This window comes from Dendrobium catenatum, unplaced genomic scaffold (genome assembly GCF_001605985.2).
Source record: "Dendrobium catenatum unplaced genomic scaffold, ASM160598v2 fragScaff_scaffold_501, whole genome shotgun sequence".
Taxonomy (NCBI): domain Eukaryota; kingdom Viridiplantae; phylum Streptophyta; class Magnoliopsida; order Asparagales; family Orchidaceae; genus Dendrobium; species Dendrobium catenatum.
Window position 1 is genome coordinate 985573 of NW_021318963.1, and position 19049 is coordinate 1004621.

Consider the following 19049-nt stretch of genomic DNA (forward strand, 5'->3'; position numbering starts at 1 on the left):
AGTATAATATGAACAAATATCCACAACAAAGCTTAACTTTTATAAGAGGGATTTTATAAAACTGATGTATAATGTGGACAAATAGATGTGTCAATATTTGATGCAACTAGCAAAATTCTTGATTCAGGTTACATGTTTGCATGATGGGCCAATTTTGATTTCATTTTTCAAGCCATTTATAAAATCAGGTCTGATTCGGGTTATCCTCGAAACATAACAAAAACCCAAAATCAATCTGAGTTGATCCCAAAACCTCACAAGGAGCGCGACCCCACACTCTCTTTTAACACTTCACCAGGGACCCCATTGCAGGTAGGTCGCACTCACGCTGCCAGTATTGCTATGCAGTCCACACCACATTTAGCCAGCTACGCTCATGTATATACAATACACCCGAACATGCACCCACATCGCACACAAAACACGCTCTGCGCTCACCCTCACTAAGAGGCCTGCTCTCACTCCGCACCCAGCACTCGCTCGCACCCGAACTTATCATGCTGGCTGTATTTCGGGTTACTAGTTCGGGTCAGGTAGACCTTACAGCACGAGTTTGAATTTCCAACCCATTTACAAAGTAGGGTTGAGTTCGGGTCAATCCGTTTGGATCAGGATCAATTATGGGATTAAATCTTCTTAATATTCTCTAGAGAGTGGTGATTTTTTTAAGTTGGTCATCGATGGTGACGATGGTTGTCGGTGGCAATACTTTGTGGTGGTCGTTGATGGTGATGATTTGAAAATGCAAGAGAGCCCTGACTAGTTCTCTCTTCACATTTTTTTTCCTCCACTTTTATGTGAAGAGTTAGAGCCTATTTATAGATTTTCGGAAATGTCATGCTTTGTAAATATGGAAAAAATTTAGGACAAATTAGGAGTGCTCCATCATACGATATATATGATTTCTTTGATCATAAAGATTTCAATGAGCATTTTAGTACTTTAATGATGTTAGAATTAAGTGATATTGGGCTTGTTGGATTTGTCTCGTCGAGCCGCTCTATTCGACTATAAATATGCCATATTTAGAAGTCATTTGGTTACTAAATTAATATTTTTAAGCTTTCACATATGCTTCAACAACTTGATTCGAACCCATTAGGACTTGAATTAGATCGATTTTGGTTTCATCAGGTTTATCTTATCAAAATGTTCCATTTAACTAAACATTTGCTAAGATCGGTCTTCAGATGGTTGTAAATTGAATTTTGAAGATTTCTAATTCAAATATGCCTCTATATTCATGCAAGATCAATGTAATTTTTGGTGATGTATTGACCATGAAGTTTTGTGTAAATCCTTAGGTGCTGTTTCATATAAATTTGAATTTATGAAATTCGAGGGTGTTAAATTCTTAAAATTATTTGACAAAAAAGTTGATAAATCATAATAATTTTGATGTTATTATTTGATAATACAATTCAAGATTTAAAGAGTTTAAATTATTTTAAATATAATTTATATTTTTAATTATGCATACGAATAGTGAATAAAATTAAGTCTTGGTTTGGGATAGTTTTATTATTGTTTTTTTAGAATTTTTTTTTAATTCGAGAAAATTTTGCTCTAAAAAGTTATATTAGAAAGAAGCGATAAAACTTTTGATGATATTTTTAATAATTTGAGAGTAAATTATTAATTTAAATTATAATTAAAAATGATTAATAATTTTATTAAAAGAATAATTTAATTATCAATTTCCTTAACAAAATATTTATTTATTAATTATATTATATTCTTATTAAATTTTTAAATAATTAGTTAAATTAAATAAATGTATTCCTGTATTATTCTTCTCTGGCTATGCTCTTTTGTGATAGAAATTATTCGGTGTGGTGTCCGGACGTAGCGCGTAACTCCAATGAAATCGCTGCAGCCCGAACTACCCAGCTCAGAGGTGGAGAAATTATTGTATGCGGAATTCAAATACATTTGAATTCTATTAATAATATAATATAATTAATTAAGTATTATTTAGGTAGTTTAAAATATAAATTATATTATTAATTATCTCATTAATCACATAAATTATATTACTCGTTAATTATTTAATTAGTACTTACACTATTAAGTATTAATTTTATTTTAAATTTAATTACGTATGTTAATTGTATTTATTTTTAATTACTAATTATATTACTAACTACTATACCTAAGATAAATTATATAATTAATTTATGCACTTATTATACTATTAATTGTTTAATTAATTTACTTAATTATTAATAATTTAATATTTTAAATTGTATTAATTTAATCAATAATATGTTAGAGGCATCTAGGGTTTGATTTTTGGTGATGCTGTTCGGCATCGTTGCTTCGCAGGAGGTGTAGAGATTGCACGAGTTGCTTCTTCGGCTCCTTTGTTGCCGTTCGAATTTGCTCCTTCGACGACGGTCCCTTCCTGCCGGTTCGGAAGTTACGACATTTTAATCGGAAGCAGCGACGGGAGCTCGCTGGCTTTCGTGCGCTTCTTCGGCCAAATCCGCCGAGCTACACATGATTTAGTAAATCCGGGATTTACGGCAAAAGAGGGAAACGGAGGATTTATTCGGCCGTGAGATTTACGGGGCGCTCAAATCCCGTTTGGCAGGATTTAGCATAAATCCTGCTCAAATCCGGCATAAATCCTGTTGCCAAACAGCGCCGTAGGAAGCTACTTCGCGTTCTCCGACGACGCTCTTCCTGTCGGATGGGAAAACACAACGAGTGCTCGCTGCGAATTTCTCGTTATTTCTTCCCTTTGGCGCGCTTCTTTGGGCAAATACCGTAAATCCGCTGAGGACTTACTGAATCCGGGATTTAGCCTTTTTCCTTGCCGCAGCATAGTGTTTTTGCGCTTCTCTCTTTCTCGCTTATTTCCATCCAATTGGCTAGTCGTTGCCTGGGACTTGGCAGATATGAACTTTCGCTTCCAAAACCTCCTCGGCGCTGCCTATCGTGGCGGCAACGTGGTGATATCCGGGGACAGCCTTCTCTCTCCAGTAGGCAACCGAATTTCCGTAACCGATCTCATTAAGTCCCATACTTTGACACTCCCATTTGAGGCCAAGTCAAATGTCTCTCGCATCGCTGTCTCGCCCGACGGGGATTTCCTTCTCGTCGTAGACGATTCATCCCGCGCCCTCTTTGTCAATCTTCGACGCCGAACGGTCCTGCATCATATTACCTTTAAGAAGCGAGTCACTGCACTCCGCTTCAGCTCGGATGGCTCACTCATTGCCGTTGGCCTTGGCAAGCTCCTCCAGATCTGGCGATCCCCCAACTTCCGCAAGGAGTTCTTTCCTTTCAAGCTTGTTCGCACATTCTCAGATTGTGCCGCTGCAATTACTTCGCTAGACTGGAGCCCTAACTCTGACTATATTCTCGTCGGATCAAAAGATTTGGCGGTTCGGTTGTTCTGTCTGAAGAAAACGAAGGTTCGGACTAGACCTTTCCTGTTTCTGGGCCATAGGGAGCCGGTTGTCGGAGTTTTCTTCGGTACCGAGAAGAAGACGAATAGAGTATGTAGAGTTTACACTATTTCTAGGGACGGGGCAATTTTCACGTGGAATTTAGATGAAATTAGCAGTTCTGAGGATAATGCTGGAGGGAGCATTTGCAATCCTCCTCAACAAAGGAATTGGGAAGGAGAATCTGATGATAATAACAAGGTCACTGCGGATGAAATTGGCACGGCCATTGTGGATCGGAAAAGGAAAAGGGAGTGTTTGGATGATGTTGATGCAGATACATCGGGAATTCCTTTGCATAGAATGAAATGGGAGTTATTGAAGAAGGATTTCTTCATGCAAGCTCCTGCAAGATTGACAACCTGCGATTACCATAGGGAGCTTGATATGTTGGTTGTTGGATTTTCCAACGGGGTTTTTGGTTTGTATCAAATGCCGGATTTTGTTTGCATTCACTTACTTTCCATATCAAGGGAGAAGATCACAACAGCAGTCTTTAACAAGCTTGGTAATTGGTTAACATTTGGCTGCGCAAAGCTTGGGCAGCTGCTAGTATGGGAATGGCGCTCTGAGAGTTATATTCTGAAGCAACAAGGGCACTATTTTGATGTCAATTGCCTAGCGTACTCGCCTGATTCACAAATGTTGGCCACCGGTGCTGATGATAACAAAGTCAAGGTGAATAGCACAAGATAATGACCCCTTTTCACTGATGCGAAATTCATACTTTAATGCTTTTTACAGTTATGTTAATCTGAAATTTGAAGTATTTGAATATTTGTTAGCACTTTTACCTTGTTAACAATTGACAATTGCCTAATATCTTATGCTTATGTTTGTCTTTTCTCCAGGTTTGGACAGTTTCATCAGGCTTCTGTTTCATAACGTTCGCTGAACACACTAATGCAGTTACTGCATTAAGTTTTATGAATAATAATCATTGTCTTCTTAGTGCTTCTCTTGATGGAACAGTTCGAGCGTGGGATTTATTTCGCTATCGGAACTTTAGAACATTCACCACTCCTTCACCCAGGCAATTTGTTTCTTTGGCTGTAGATCAAAGTGGAGAAGTAATTTGTGCTGGGACTATTGACTCATTTGAGGTAATTTTATTCAGTGTAAGTGCTTCGGCACCTAATTTCTATGCATTTAAGTATTACTAATGCTTTGTCAATGTTTAAAAATGTTATTTCAGATTTTTGTTTGGTCAATGAAGACTAGTCGTTTGCTTGATATTCTCAGTGGTCATCAGGGGCCTGTCCATGGTTTAATGTTCTCACCTACGAATGTGAGTTTTGGCATTGCCTTTTTCTTTACCATGCAAAAGAAATATTTTGTGACTACTGTGGACATTTTGTTTGATGTTTTTGGAAATAACTGCATGCCTTCATTTTTTTTTCGAGGAAGACTTGCACGATTAGCTCATATTTTATTTATCACTACATTTTCATTTGTTGATTTGTATTACATCTGGGTTTGTCATTCCATTACACTTATAGATGCGTGTGTCATAGGAAAAACACAAGTAGAGATGCAATGCAAATATACATTCATGTAATTTTGTAAATTTTTTTTCAATAAGATTTTTATTAAAATTGTTCTAAAATTGGGAATTATAAGGTTTTTTCTAAGGGTTGTCATTGGAATACATTACTCATTGATTCACATAGGAAAGCAAGAAGGTCATTAAAAATTTTAAGTTTGTTTTGTTCCAAGGGTTTAAAGTTGAAATATCTATGACCGCTTCTGGCTTTCTGTAATTGAACCTTAAATTGTAAGCGGTAGAAATGGGGCACCTTTGAATGTTTTTGAGCTATGTGCAAAAGCCACTTTTGTAGTTTAAAGTGGGAGGAATGGAATTTTTGGTTGCTCACCTCAAACGAATATTCCTAAGTACTTAGTTGTTGGTAAGTGTAATTTTCTTAAAAGATAGGTTCAATTTTGCAATACCAAAAATGTTAATTGTGATTGAAACTATAATCTACAGTTTAATAGTTTTTGGGAAGTTATTTCTCTAATATTATCTTTTACAATTGAAAAGTACTTGTTCCTTTACTATTCATTCTAATAAACATGCACTGTAATGATTTTTAAAACTTTTAGCATAATTGCATTTTTTTTCCAAGTTATTTGCAATGGGAAAAAAAATCTCTTTTTTAGTCAGGATTAAAATGTGCTGCAAATAAACATAACGACTCCTTGATGAATCTTCAATGCTCTTAAAATTTTTTCTTCCTCCTATTAATTATTTTTTATAGGCTATTTTCTCTTTGATTCCACACTCCTGAGGATAATAGGATTGATTAAGTGTATGGATAAAGAAATCTTTAGAGGGAATAGGGTGGAGATTGGCCATGAGGTGAAATTGAGTGGAGAAGCATTACGACCTCAGATTTTCAACCTACAGAGAGGAAATCAAAAGAGGGTAGAGGAGAGAGAAAGGGAGTAAAGAGGGATTTGACTTTAGATTCAATTCTAGAGGATAATTTGATGAGGACATCCACCGGAGATTTCGTCATACTTACCATCGGCGGAATCGTAGATCGACGATTACGATTCATAGTTTCTTTTTATGATGTCTAAGTGCATTTCTTTTAATTATTTTTCAGTTTTTCTCTTGTACCCCTATGAGGGATTTGTGTCATGTTGTAGCATGAGGGCATTTGTGTCTTTTATATTTTTCCTTTGGAGGCTTATATATGAAGGCCTAGTCTTTGTATTATTTTCTAATGATGAATTATGAAGAAAATTTCAGCTTTCTTTGATCTCTTAGTGAGTTCTTGAGAAGAAACCCTAGGTGGGTGAAAGCAATACCCGTCAACCTTTGGATGATTCCAAGGTTCGCGGTTCTACGATCTCTTTGTGAGTTCTTGAAAGGTGAGGAAGCCTAGGAGAGGCTCTTGAAATACCCAACAACCCTTTGAAGAGCTCTTGGTTAGTTTTCCAATTTTCGTACCTATTTCCCTCCCCTTTCTTCCCATATTCCCATTTTTTTTCTTGCCCCCACCGTCGGCTCCATCCCAGCCTCCCTGCCAGCCGTCCGCCTCTGTTTCCCCATCCCGAAACCCCCCAGTTGCCGCCCCCATTTCCCCTACCAGCCCAGCTCGTCAGCCCCTCTCCTTCTCTAAGCTCCACCGTCCAAACCACCTCCCACCACTTGACCACCAGCCCCTCATCCCCATTGCACTCCCAAGAGTGTCATTAAATGCAATTGAATGCCTTCCTAATTTAGGTGGACCCAAATTGGAGAGAATTTAAATTCAAATTTAAATTCAAATTAATCCTAAAATTCTCTACCTTGATTAGGCAACCCTTAACTCCCATAAATTTGAATTTAAATTCAGATTTATTCTTCCTACACATTTAGAAACTTGGCCCCACTAATTAAGTAAATAAATCTCCCCCACTTACTCCCTCATAGGGCCAGCCCCCTCCACCTCACCAATCTTCATTAATTGGTATCTCATTAAGGATCCAATTAATTAAGATCCCAAATCTACTTCCCTCCTAATCCTCCCAATTTCAAATTTCAAAATTTGAAATTCCCTAACGACCTATTAAACAAAATATGAGAGGAAATTTCAGATTTTTTTCTCTCCTCTCCCACCATCCTAGACCTAACTTACATCCACGCCTTCTCCTCAGTGGTCGGCTTCCCTCTATCCCCTCCTCCTACCCGCCAACTTCTCTCTCTCCACCTCTTCCTATCGGCGGCTTGTTACGCGTGAACCGGCCCAGGAGGGGCCGGCTGGACCCGGTTCAGCCCGGGTCTACACCAGGCGGAGGCGGAAGCTCCCAGAGGAGCGGGCGGACATGGTGGACCCCATTTGGGGATGATTTAATTAGGTGGGAGGGAAATTTTTGAATGCAAAGGGCTGTTTAGGTATTTTGTATGAATCCTTTATGGTTAATTAGGAGGATGAGGAGGGAAAAGGGATTATCTTGAATTTGAATGTAATTTGAGATCTAGGGTTTTCTTGCTTGGGCTCTTGGCGTTGCCGGAGAAGATCGGAGAGTTCTTCCTCTCGAATCGAAGAACATTGTATCTTGCTTTTGCTTTGATCATCTACTAGTGGAATATAAGTCCATTAAACATTTTTCTCTCAGTTTTCCTACGATTTTCTACTGTTTTCATACGTTTTGAGCTGATTTCCTGTAGAAAACAGCAACCTTCTTGTTGTTTTCTCCACGTGGAGCGATAGGAATACTTGGATCTAAGTATTTCCTATCACGGCTCCACCATAGAACACCACTCACCTACCCTCAAGCTCATTGATGGCGGATCCGAATGTTGATCACGGATTCATTTACAATTTTTAAGAGAAAACCGACATCATTCAATCACCTTTCTTCGATCCCGGATTTGGGTCCGAAGGCACCGTCGAAGAATATGCGGAGCGTATTCTCTTTACCTTGGCGGACGTCATCGAAGAGCAACAACCTATAAGATCGTGGAAGATCGCAGGACGACCACCCATCTCTCCAACTCCGCCCAACTCTCCGTTGATCAAAACTGCCGGCATCCTCTGTTTTTCAGTGGCATCACTTGGATTGTTGACATCACTCCTCCATTAATCCTACTTCTAGAGAGTGAGCAAAAGGGAAACTCGAGGGTGAAAGTTCTATTTGTTAAGTGCCGGATTATTGTTAATTGCATATTTGTCTTGCTATCGTCTTGTTATTGTCTTGAATCGTTCTGTTAATCTATTGTGTAACCTCTTGCTAGAAGCAATTCAATAACTACGAAAACTGAAAATCATAACTCAGTGAAACATTAATCTTATAATTTTATTGCTAAAACAAATTTCTTAATAAAATCCTGCAATTCCATTGATTGTATCACATCATAACTACTTGAGCTTCATATCCCAATAAGTGGAAAATAGTGTTAGATTAATAAATCCAAATAGATTTAAATTTAAAATAATATCCCCATGAAAGGGATAATTCATTCCGAATATATATATATATATATATATATATATATATATGTGGGCAAGGATAATTCCAATTCTTAGTTTTCACAGTAATCTTGAAATAAGAATTATAATACCATAGAAATCAGTGGCTAGCATGGTTTGAATGTGGTAGGATTAAAAATTGAGTATAGTATTTGGGATTGCCCTAGTTTATTGAGGGCATTGTACTGCCCATCTTCATTGGGCCTTAAAGAACTTGCCTCCAGAGAGTCAAAATTATTGTAATATTCAAGAAGACGAGGTTCTATCTTGATTAATTTTTTTTGTATGATCTAAAAATTTTCACCAGGAGGTAGTTTTTTTAGCAAGCCAAGTATATGTGTATTTCTTGAAGCACTTATAGTGATTTCAGGAATGATTATTTTGCTCGACATCACATTTTTTAGCATCTATGGTGGTAGATAGAAGATCATGGACTTCAACATTAATTTTAGCAGCATAAGCTCCACTTTTTAAAATTGAAGGTATTAATAGCTTGAAAAAATCTTAATAAGATTTTAGATTTCAATTTAAATAATGTGAGTTAAGTTTAAATTGGGTGGCAAATAAGAAAATTTGTATTAGAACCTAATTTTTTAAGACCACATGTTCATGCGTGGAGCTTCTTAAATGTATGCGGTGGAAAGCGTTATAATCAAATTTAAACAAGGACTAAATCTTCCTCAGTTAGTTGCTTTCTTCTATGAAAATTTGCTATTGCTTTATATTTCTTAGTTTGTCAATTTATAGTTTTACATCAATATGATGTTTGTGAATATGCTTATTAAAAGTGCATCAAACTAAGAACACGATGAACAATGGAGAAATGTAGTAGGCTTTTAGGATGCAGCATATCATACAAAAGGAATTTTTTTTTTTTTGCGCCATGGATATAATGTTAGAACTTAGAACCTATGTTAAGAAAGGTAGAGGTAGACTTAAAAAGACTTGGTTAGAAAATATTAGAAATGACATTTCTTTATTTGATCTAAATGAGAATTTGACTCTTAACCGGACACAATGGAGAAAAAAGAATTCATGTAGCCGACTCCACGTAGTGGGATAAAGGCTTGATGTTGTTGATGATGGTGTTGTTGATAGAATGTTAGAACCAATTTGTTTAGTGGAAGCATCAAAGCTCATCTGCATTTACGGAGTTCTATATGCACATTAATATTTTAATGCGAGCTCTTAATCACCCCTCTCTTGATGGTTGTTTTGTTCTGATCAAAAGATTCAATTTTATCATTAACATAGGGTGTTCTTGCTTCATCTTCTTGGGACAAAACTGTTCGAATTTGGGACGTTTTTGAAGGAAAGGGTGCAGTTGAGACTTTTCAACATAATCATGATGTTCTCACAGTTAGTTATCGTCCAGATGGAAAGCAGCTTGCTTGCAGCACATTGGATGGTCAAATATCCTTTTGGGATCCTTTAGATGGAATACTCATGTATACAATTGAAGGTCGAAGGGACATTGCTGGTGGGCGTCTCATGACGGACAGGAGGTCTGCTGCCAATTCAACTTCAGGAAAGTACTTCACTACATTGTGCTATTCTGCTGATGGAAGCTATATTTTAGCAGGTGGAAGTAGCAAGTACATTTGCATGTATGATGTTGCGGATCAGGTAAGACTAAGCTATATCTTCATTAAAATACAAATATGTTAAGTCCTTTTGAAATAATTCTTGCAACGTCATTGAAAACTCAATGATTTCACGTTTCAATTCTTGCCAGGTTCTATTGAGGAGGTTTCAAATAACTCGCAATCTCTCTTTGGATGGTGTTCTTGATTTTTTGAATTCTAAAAGAATGACAGATGATGGTCCATTAGATTTAATTGATGATGAGAATAGCGACGTGGAGGTAGGCATTGATCAACAAAGGCGAGGAAATTTAGGGCAAGGCTTGCCTGGAGCGATTACTAATCTTGGTTGTCCTATTGCTCGTACGAAATGTTTGAAAATTTCTCCAACTGGAAGGAGTTGGGCTGCTGCTACAACTGAGGGTGTGCTGATGTACTCTATTGATGAGTCATTCATTTTTGATCCGACTGACCTTGATATTGACGTAACTCCTGAGGTATGGAAATTATGCTTTTCATTTAATTTTAGAACATTTAATGAGGTAAATTACTAAAAGATAATTTTGAACATGACACTGATACATTTATCTCTCTGGCAATAGTTAGGTGAATTTTTCAGCTATAACCACATATTTTGTTATAAGCCTATTTTACAATTAAAATAGACCTAGTTCCTTCTTTCTCTCCCTTTCTCTTCATTATGTATGTACGTGTATGACTAAGAGCAATTAAAATAAAGGTTCTGGAGAGATTTGTGCAAATTTACACTTTCTTATGCTGATATGAAGCGATATTTTATAACAATAAGTTTTCTGTTGTGAAAGACTATAAAGAAAAGCAATATAGAAAAAAAATAAAAAGATGAATCATTATTTGGAAAAATGCATTCAATTCTTACTTTCTTCTCACATTCAGTTACATAATACCTCCATTTTTTCAATGTTTTTTTAAACTGAACCAACTTACATAAGTCAGTTTGTACAACTGGTGGAAGAAAAAGAATCTTCTACTTGAATGGAACTAAAAAAAGAAGAAAAGCTTCCTATAGATATGTTGAATACTGAAGCATCATTACTTTTTAGCAATTAAAGAGTGATGTGCATTATATTTGACTGGCTATTTTATTCATAACCCGCAAGTATGAAATTAGATATTTAAACCTACTCCACATTATGTATGCTAAAAAACCTATGGCAAAAGAAGGAAGCATGCAGTAGCTAGATAAACATGTTTTTCTTTTTCATTTGTAAATAGAAATCCAAGTGAGTGAGTGTCAGAAACATCAAATTAAACTGAGGCAATTTCTATTATGATTTATAGAAAAACAATTCCTTTAAGGCGCTTTCTATTTGCTAGTATTTAGAATTTAGAAGCATTTTAAATATTGTGTAATTCAAATGCAATGTATTTGAATTATTTCGAGTTATGGTTAACTAAAAAACAAATTCAAGAGATTATTTTTTTTGTCTTTATTTTGAATTACAATGAATCTAGATATAAAAAATAGGGGAAAATAGATTTAGGGCGGAGCCAGCAAGCAGTGTATGCACAGTGTGTAACAATCAAGTCAGTGACATAGCGTGTGGAGGCGAAGATGGAGGTGAAAGTTGCTGGTGTTGGGTGCGGAGGCGGAGGGATGCCTTGCCATGGTCTATTGTTGATGTCACAAAGGTTGCTGTTGTCACAAAGAGGGTAGTCATGACACGTATTTAGAATCTACCCGATTTGGACGAATTCGAAATAGACCTGAGAAAGGAATGCTGTAAAAGTAATATAGTTTAAAAGAAATGTATTGTATTTGAAATAGTTTGAAGATGTTTGAATGACTGAAAAGTAAATGTAGGTGATTATTTATTTTTGTTTGACTTAAGTAAAATGAATGCAGTGTTAAGTCCGAAGATGGTGGTGGTTGATGACCATTAGTGGCGGTGGTGCTTGACGGTGGGTGGCGGCGGTGGTTGGTGGTTGTGGCAGTGATTGGTGTGAGGGAGATCAGCATATCAAGCTATAAACTTTGCACAACCACTAAAATGCCCACCCACTAAAAGCTCTTTCTTTTCAGAAAATCCATTGCCTACTGCACTTGACTCCCCTATCCCACCCTAAACATTTTATTGCCGGACACAGCCTTCCACCAGGTTCTCATGCAAAAATTCAAAACCCAAATCCTAACTATAATCCGTATAAAATGCTTCTGTTACGAAGCCGGCCCCTCCTGGGCCGGCTGGACCGGTCCAGCCTGGACCGGTCCAGGTCTATTGCCGGCGAAAGAATAGAACAGGGAGGGGCGGAACAATGGGGTGGGCCCTTTGCTTGTCTTAATGCAAATTTGGGCGGAAAATTTTGAATGTAAGGGTAGTTTAGGTAAGTGTTAATTATCCTTTCATGTTAATTATGGGGAATATGAGGGATGAGGAATTATCTTGAATTTGGAATGAAAGTTTGAGATCTCTCGTTGTGCTTGGGCTCTAGGGATTGCTAGAGATTTGTGGAGAGTGGTTCTTCCTCTCGAATCGAAGAACATTGTATCTTCCTCTATTTTCTTGCATCTACTAGTGAAGATCTTGCTTTGTTTCTCTTATTTCCATTGTGTGGTGCAAAAATCTGCTGCGAAGGTGCTGTCAAACTGCTGGGACAGCAGTTTGTTCTCTGTTTTTGACCTAATCTTGATTAGATTTGCTTGCTAACTTAAGTATTACCTTAGGGTTACTTGCGAACTCAAGTATTTCCTATCAGCTTCATTAAAATAAAGAGTTTACTGTGAAGATAGATTAATGCATTTAAAACATAATCTTTGAATTTTTCATAGGGCAAGTATTGTTTTAATTATCCCTCGGGTGTGTGGCTTAATGGTGTTGCCTTTGACCTGTAAGCGGAGTAAGGTTTAGCTACTTGGAAAATTACTTGGAATCATGAGCATTAGAAATCATACACTTATCATGTGATTTATTAGACTAATTGAGATTTTGAGAAACTAATTAGCCTAATTAGGGATTAGTTAGTTATAATTAGGTCATTAATGTTTAACTGTGTTTAATTGTGATAATTATTTCTATAATAGCTATTAATAATAGCAAAAGTAATTATGCAAGTTATCATTAATTACATATTAAAGCTAATTAGTGATTAATTTGTGGTTTTTAATATGATTATAAAGTTATATTATATTTAATTATTAATAATCAGTCCTAGATTTGAGATCGAGCCTGAGCCTGTCATTGAATCTGAACTCAAGAAAAATGTTTTTCTGCAAATTCTTTTATTGCTGTAAAATTCTTCACCATATATACATGTTCCAAAACTTTCTATTATTGTTCTATGCTTCCTTAATAGACATCTTGGTTAAGTTTCTGTTACCATTTCCACCTCTCCATTGGATTATAGAATCTCATTTCATGGTGTTTATTAAACAAAGTGGTATGGTATATGGAAAAGTTGGATTCTAAGCCTCCAGATTATACATTTGTGTCAGACTATACATGCTCAGTGATACTCATGAACTAGTTTCATAATCACTTCCTCCATGAACACCATTTTCCCATGCACAATTCATCCTTTTTTCTATAATGGTGAATTTAATGAGAAGAAGCTTGCAAACAAAGGAGGTTTTTGAAAAGAACAATGCTTTAAAAAGTGAAATGTTAAGTAAATTATTTAATCCCTATCTAGAATTGAGCATAAGAATTAAAAAATAAACTTTATCTTTTTTATATATATATATATATATAATAAAATATATTATGATAATATCAAACTAAATAAATATTTAAAATTAGGATTCCCATACTTAAATATAAGGTTTTACCATTTTCAACTAGTCTTATTAGTGTAACACACAAAATATAATCAAATTAATACAAGGTTTGTTATGTAACTTATATTTATATTGAAATATCATCATTACAATAAATCTGTATTATGGAGCAAACTTAGAGTATAAGTTACAAGTAAAGTGTAAATGCTGTCAAGTCAAAGTTAAAATCATCAAATTAGGGATCTATTTCACTATTAAAATAGAGGAGACTATTAAAAAATACTCCAGTACTTGGAAAAAATTTAGAAGTGAATACAACAAATAGCTCAAATAAATAATGACCTAAATAAATAGGTGATAATGTGTAAGGTTGATGGAAAAAAAGAATATAATTAGGATGTGATGAAATACAAGATATGTCTATAGAAAAGAAGAATAAGTTTTCTAGTTTGATATATAGAAGGTATCCTCTGGATAATTCCAATCTAAGCAATTTGATGTCTGACTCAGGCCTATATGACATGACCGATCGATAGAAAGACTTCAACACTCCACCTTTGTCACCCACTAGAGGAGACTATTAAAAAATACTCTTGTACTTGGAAAAATTTTAAAAGTGAATACAACAAATAGCTCAAATAAATAATGACCTAAATAAATAGGTGATAATGTGTAAGGTTGATGGAAAAAAAGAATATTATTAGGATGTGATGAAATACAATATATGTCTAAAGAAAAGAAGAATAAGTTTTCTAGTTTGATATATAGAAGGTCTGGATAATTCCAATCTAAGCAATTTTGTCTGACTCAGGCCTATATGACATGACCGATCGATAGAAAATTAGAAAGACTTCAACACTCCACCTTTGTCACCCGCTGTATGAAAGTAATGCTCTAACCACTAGGTTAAGTAGGTCATTTATCACCACAAAAAGGGTCTCCATCACTTTGATGGATTATAGGTAAAATATGTTGCCTTGCTTGAGTGGCCTAATAGCTCCTCTCGAACTAACTCTTGAGCCGCACTCTAAAGAGTAAGAACTCAACGGGGTAAGGCACCGCTGAGTTCTTACTCTTTCATGTCTACAATCTAATGATTTGGAATCTATATTATGCAAGGAGACATTGCTTTTGCTAATTTGAATTGAAAGGTGATATCAAATCAGTCTATTTTCGGCATCATATACATAGTTAGCAAATTCGTCACCGTTAATAGCTCCGTCGATTCCACGTTGTTGTGCTCGTTTTATCATAAATAGTTGGAAAGAGCTATGAATAATTTTCGTGATCTATATGCAAGACGCATGTAAAGAGCCAACTGACTCACCGAACAATATAAAATTGAGCTTTTGACAATGATCCAATAAGAGAAATAACTGGGGCTATGGTATCTAATTTCTTAGCGTATTTATTAGAAATGAATTCTCTAGCTGTTGTTCTAGTAAGCATAATAGCACGTAAAGAAAAAGGAGATATGAAATAACCAATATGAAGTTTATGCTCCACATAAAAAAGCATATGTTTCATGTTACATATACTTTGATGATCATGTTTTGAAGCATTTTGGAACTGCGTTGTTTTGAAGTGTGCTTTTTTTTGCTCTCTAAAACTCATTTTTCTAATCACTAAAGAAGAATATGATCATGCAAGAAAGTGATCATCATCAGGAGGCCCTTTCAATTTGTTATTAAAACCATCATGAAGTTGTTGAAGGGTGCAATGTGGGATTTACCTGCTTTTGTGATTGCTAATTTCCATGTATTATTTTGTAATATGATGTTAGTGATTTTAACAAATGATAGAAGAAGCATCGATAATATCAGTACATAAATTTTATATTGAAATATTAGAAAGGAGAAAAGTGTAGATCAAATATAATTTGAACAATAAGTCCAAATAGATATGCACAATTATGATTTACCATATCAACTAATACTCGAAAGAAATGAATGGAGATTGAAGTTTCAAAAAGCCGGCCATAGGTCGTTGGGTATGTCGGTAATAACGGTGATGTTATTGCTCGTGTTCATTTTTAATATAATGTTTGTAATTTTAGGGGAGTTAATTTAAATGCTGGCAAGAATTTTGTTTTTGATTAAGAATTTGCTTGTGTTAGCCGGATGTTCTTCTGACTACATGTAACTATATTTGCTGATCTTCTCTGTTACACTTTTACCGGTTGTTTTATTGAGGGAATATATTTCTGGCAAATAAAGGGCATTGAAAGCAAAAAAGGACCGAGCCTTAGTTTTCTTGTATGATTTAAAAATTACTTGCTCTTAATTTTCCCTGCTTATTGAGTTTTAAAACTACTTACCTTGACATTGTAGCATGACTCAATTGCTCCGGTTTGTTTCTTTGTATCGTTTTGAAGCCCTTGTTGCCATTTAGTTTGCTCGTTAAGTTTGTTTTCTTTTATATTTCATAGGTGATTTATTATATTTTCTTTTGTTAAGTTATCATGCCATTACTTATATTTAGTATGCCATGTACTTACTGTTCAGTCATATCTGTAAGTAGTTTTTTAATCCAGAACCTCCGTACAACGACACAATGCCATTATTAGATATTCTATGATCATAATGGCTGCTGAAGTATGTGACTTTCTGCTCAGCATGTTCTTAATTAAGCAATGTCTTTCTTAGCTGCATAAATATTGTTGTTCGTAGCTCTAGAATACCTATGATTATGATTTCATCAGGCAAATCCTTATATAGTGATGCTCTTTTTCATAGGCTGTAGATTCTGCTCTTTCAGAGGCTCAGCATCAGAGGGCATTGTTGCTTAGTCTTCGTCTAAATGAAGAAACCATAATTAAGAAATGCATATTTTTTGTGAAGACATCAGATATACCCTCCATTGCTTCATCTATACCCGTCAAATATTTGCAGAGACTAATGGAAGTGTTTTCTGATCTCCTTGAAAGCTGTCCGCATCTGGAATTTATTCTTCAGTGGTGCCAGGTATGCTATTCTGTTTTGGGCACCTAAGAGAAATAGTTTAGACTTGACTTCTTTGCACTTATTTAAATCAGTAATTTGGTGCAGGAGCTCTGCAAGCGCCATGGACATTTCATTAGACAAAATTCCAGAACCTTGCTTCCTGCCCTAAGATCATTACAGAAGCCAATCACAAAATTGCATCAGGATCTGATGGATGTATGTTCCTCCAATGAGTACTCGCTTCAATATTTATGTTCCACAAGCAGCAGATGAAGTAGTTCTGTAAGTTGGTTTTTGAAAAGTTTTTTTATCTTTAGTTTACAGTAGTTTTCGTCTTTTGGCAGACTACCACCACTGATGTGAGAGTTTTGTGCTTTGAATTTCTTATGCACTTTCTTTTGCGCATTGAAATTCTTTTATAGGCTGCTGAATTAACTTTAAGATTATTCTTCATGGCATAGTGGCATTATAAGAACTAAAATTTTGTACTCTGCTGTTGCCTTTCTAACTTGTCCTAGGCTACTAAATGCAATTTCTTTTGCGCATTGAATTTCTTTCATGCTGTCTTTTTTTGGTTGACAGGCTGCTGATCAACTTTGAGATTATCCTTCATGACATAGTTGCATTATAAGAACAAAAGAACGAAATAAAAAAAAGGTTAAAAGAAATAAAAAAATATCTCCATGTTTACTAAGGCTTTGTTTGGGACGGCTTTTTAATTGCTTGCTTTCTAGTATAAAAAATTTTATTTGTTGCACTAGAAAGCTGCTTTAAGAAGCAGTAAGAAAGCCGTCCCAAACGAAGCCTAAATTTATAACTATATCCTGTTACCGTCACCGTAGATTTTACTACAATTTTAGTTGCGGAGAATTACAATTTTAATTTCACAGGTACAGCTTGAAGACAAACTCCCTTCTCTTTATAAAAAAATCGACCCAGCAGAAAATACATCTAAAATCTCACAACCTCCTTAATGAAATATCCCGTGAATAACAGATCCCTCTCAATGCTTTGCCCTTGAACCCCGACTACAACTGATTACTGTTTTATGTACTTAGATAGAAGTTAGGCTTTACAGCTTAATATACTCCACATGCTAAATTACTTCGCCAGCTAGAGTATCATTTTCATGTCAAAGGTACGCTATTTAAGCTAACATACTGGATTAGGATTTCGATAAGCACTAAACCCTTTGATGTTTTTAGTTTTTTTTTGTTGATTTTCTGTTCCTGATTACTTCATCTTCCATGATAGCACTGAAGAGCTCCAACTCTAAAATTGCTCTTACGGCTACTATTCACTGAACAAATTGCATGAATATGCTTTTCAACAATTTTCAGATAATAAATTCTTGTTTTTGCAGGAAGACACTCGTCAGAAAACCAAATCAGTTGGATGATATATTTAACAGCCTCTGAATTTTGAACTTCTTTAAAGAACTTTTTTCACATGATGAGTGGCATTACGACAACAGCGGCCTGTCAACTCCGGATAGTTCCTCTTCTCCTTCCCCAACTCTCACAATTTTGAGCCATTTGTACCGTTGATCTTAATTTCTGTCGCAACTGCCATAGTAAACAAGCACCAGAAGTGCCAGCAAGCCTGCCGGTAATCTTTATCAATGCTGTTATCTGCTTTAATCCGGAGGATCTCATTGTTCTAAATTAATCCGTTCTACGTCCAACTTTAGAGTTCTTTTGCTTAGATTATTTTTGATAAGAAGTCCTCGTCGTTAATGCTGATCAATGCTTTGAGTTTAGAGCAAACGCTTGTACTTCATAAGCTAACAGGTCTTTGTATTGTTGGATTTAAATTTGTTTGTAGATACCATATTATTTAACTAGCAACTAATTTTGAGATAAAAGCTGCGGTCCTTAAAAGTGAGGGAATTGAAAAATAAGAGATCTTAAGTCTTAAAGTGTCAAGAAGATTTAACAAGACTTGAAAGAGTTAAAATATGTCTCTTAAAAGAGTTGTAGAAAAGCTTATGCTTAAAAATAAAATAAAGTATAATGCATAACAGATGATATGACTCATTATAGGTTATTATGGATATGTGGCTCAACAAATTAGCACTTGTGTGGATATCTATCTATAATATATCTCTTGGTCTCTGATCAAGTCCTCTTAATGAGCCTTCATGGATAAGTGTAGAGTGTGATTCATTGGAAAAATTATTACGTGCTGGGATTAGATACAAAGAATCATTCGTTTGTCTCGGTGAACAGTAAAAACGCAGCAACGCACTAATCTGCAATTTTTACTATTCACAGAGATAAAATCGAACAGTTCTCTATATCTAGTTTGCGTACAGAATAATTTCTCGATTGGGCTTTTGTATATGAATGATTTACTAA

At 35.5% G+C, this 19049-nt stretch overlaps 1 protein-coding gene across 1 annotated transcript; it reads left to right on the top strand.

The window, feature by feature from the left end:
- The first annotated feature begins 2283 nt into the window (after positions 1 to 2283).
- Positions 2284 to 16974, top strand: LOC110094952 (periodic tryptophan protein 2). Its single transcript, XM_028694538.1, has 7 exons — positions 2284 to 4130; positions 4304 to 4555; positions 4648 to 4740; positions 9668 to 10039; positions 10149 to 10493; positions 16486 to 16713; positions 16798 to 16974. Exons 1-7 carry the CDS (start codon positions 2901 to 2903, stop codon positions 16963 to 16965), a joined length of 2688 nt encoding a protein of 895 aa, XP_028550371.1. The 5' UTR covers positions 2284 to 2900; the 3' UTR covers positions 16966 to 16974.
- The last annotated feature ends 2075 nt before the right edge of the window (positions 16975 to 19049 follow it).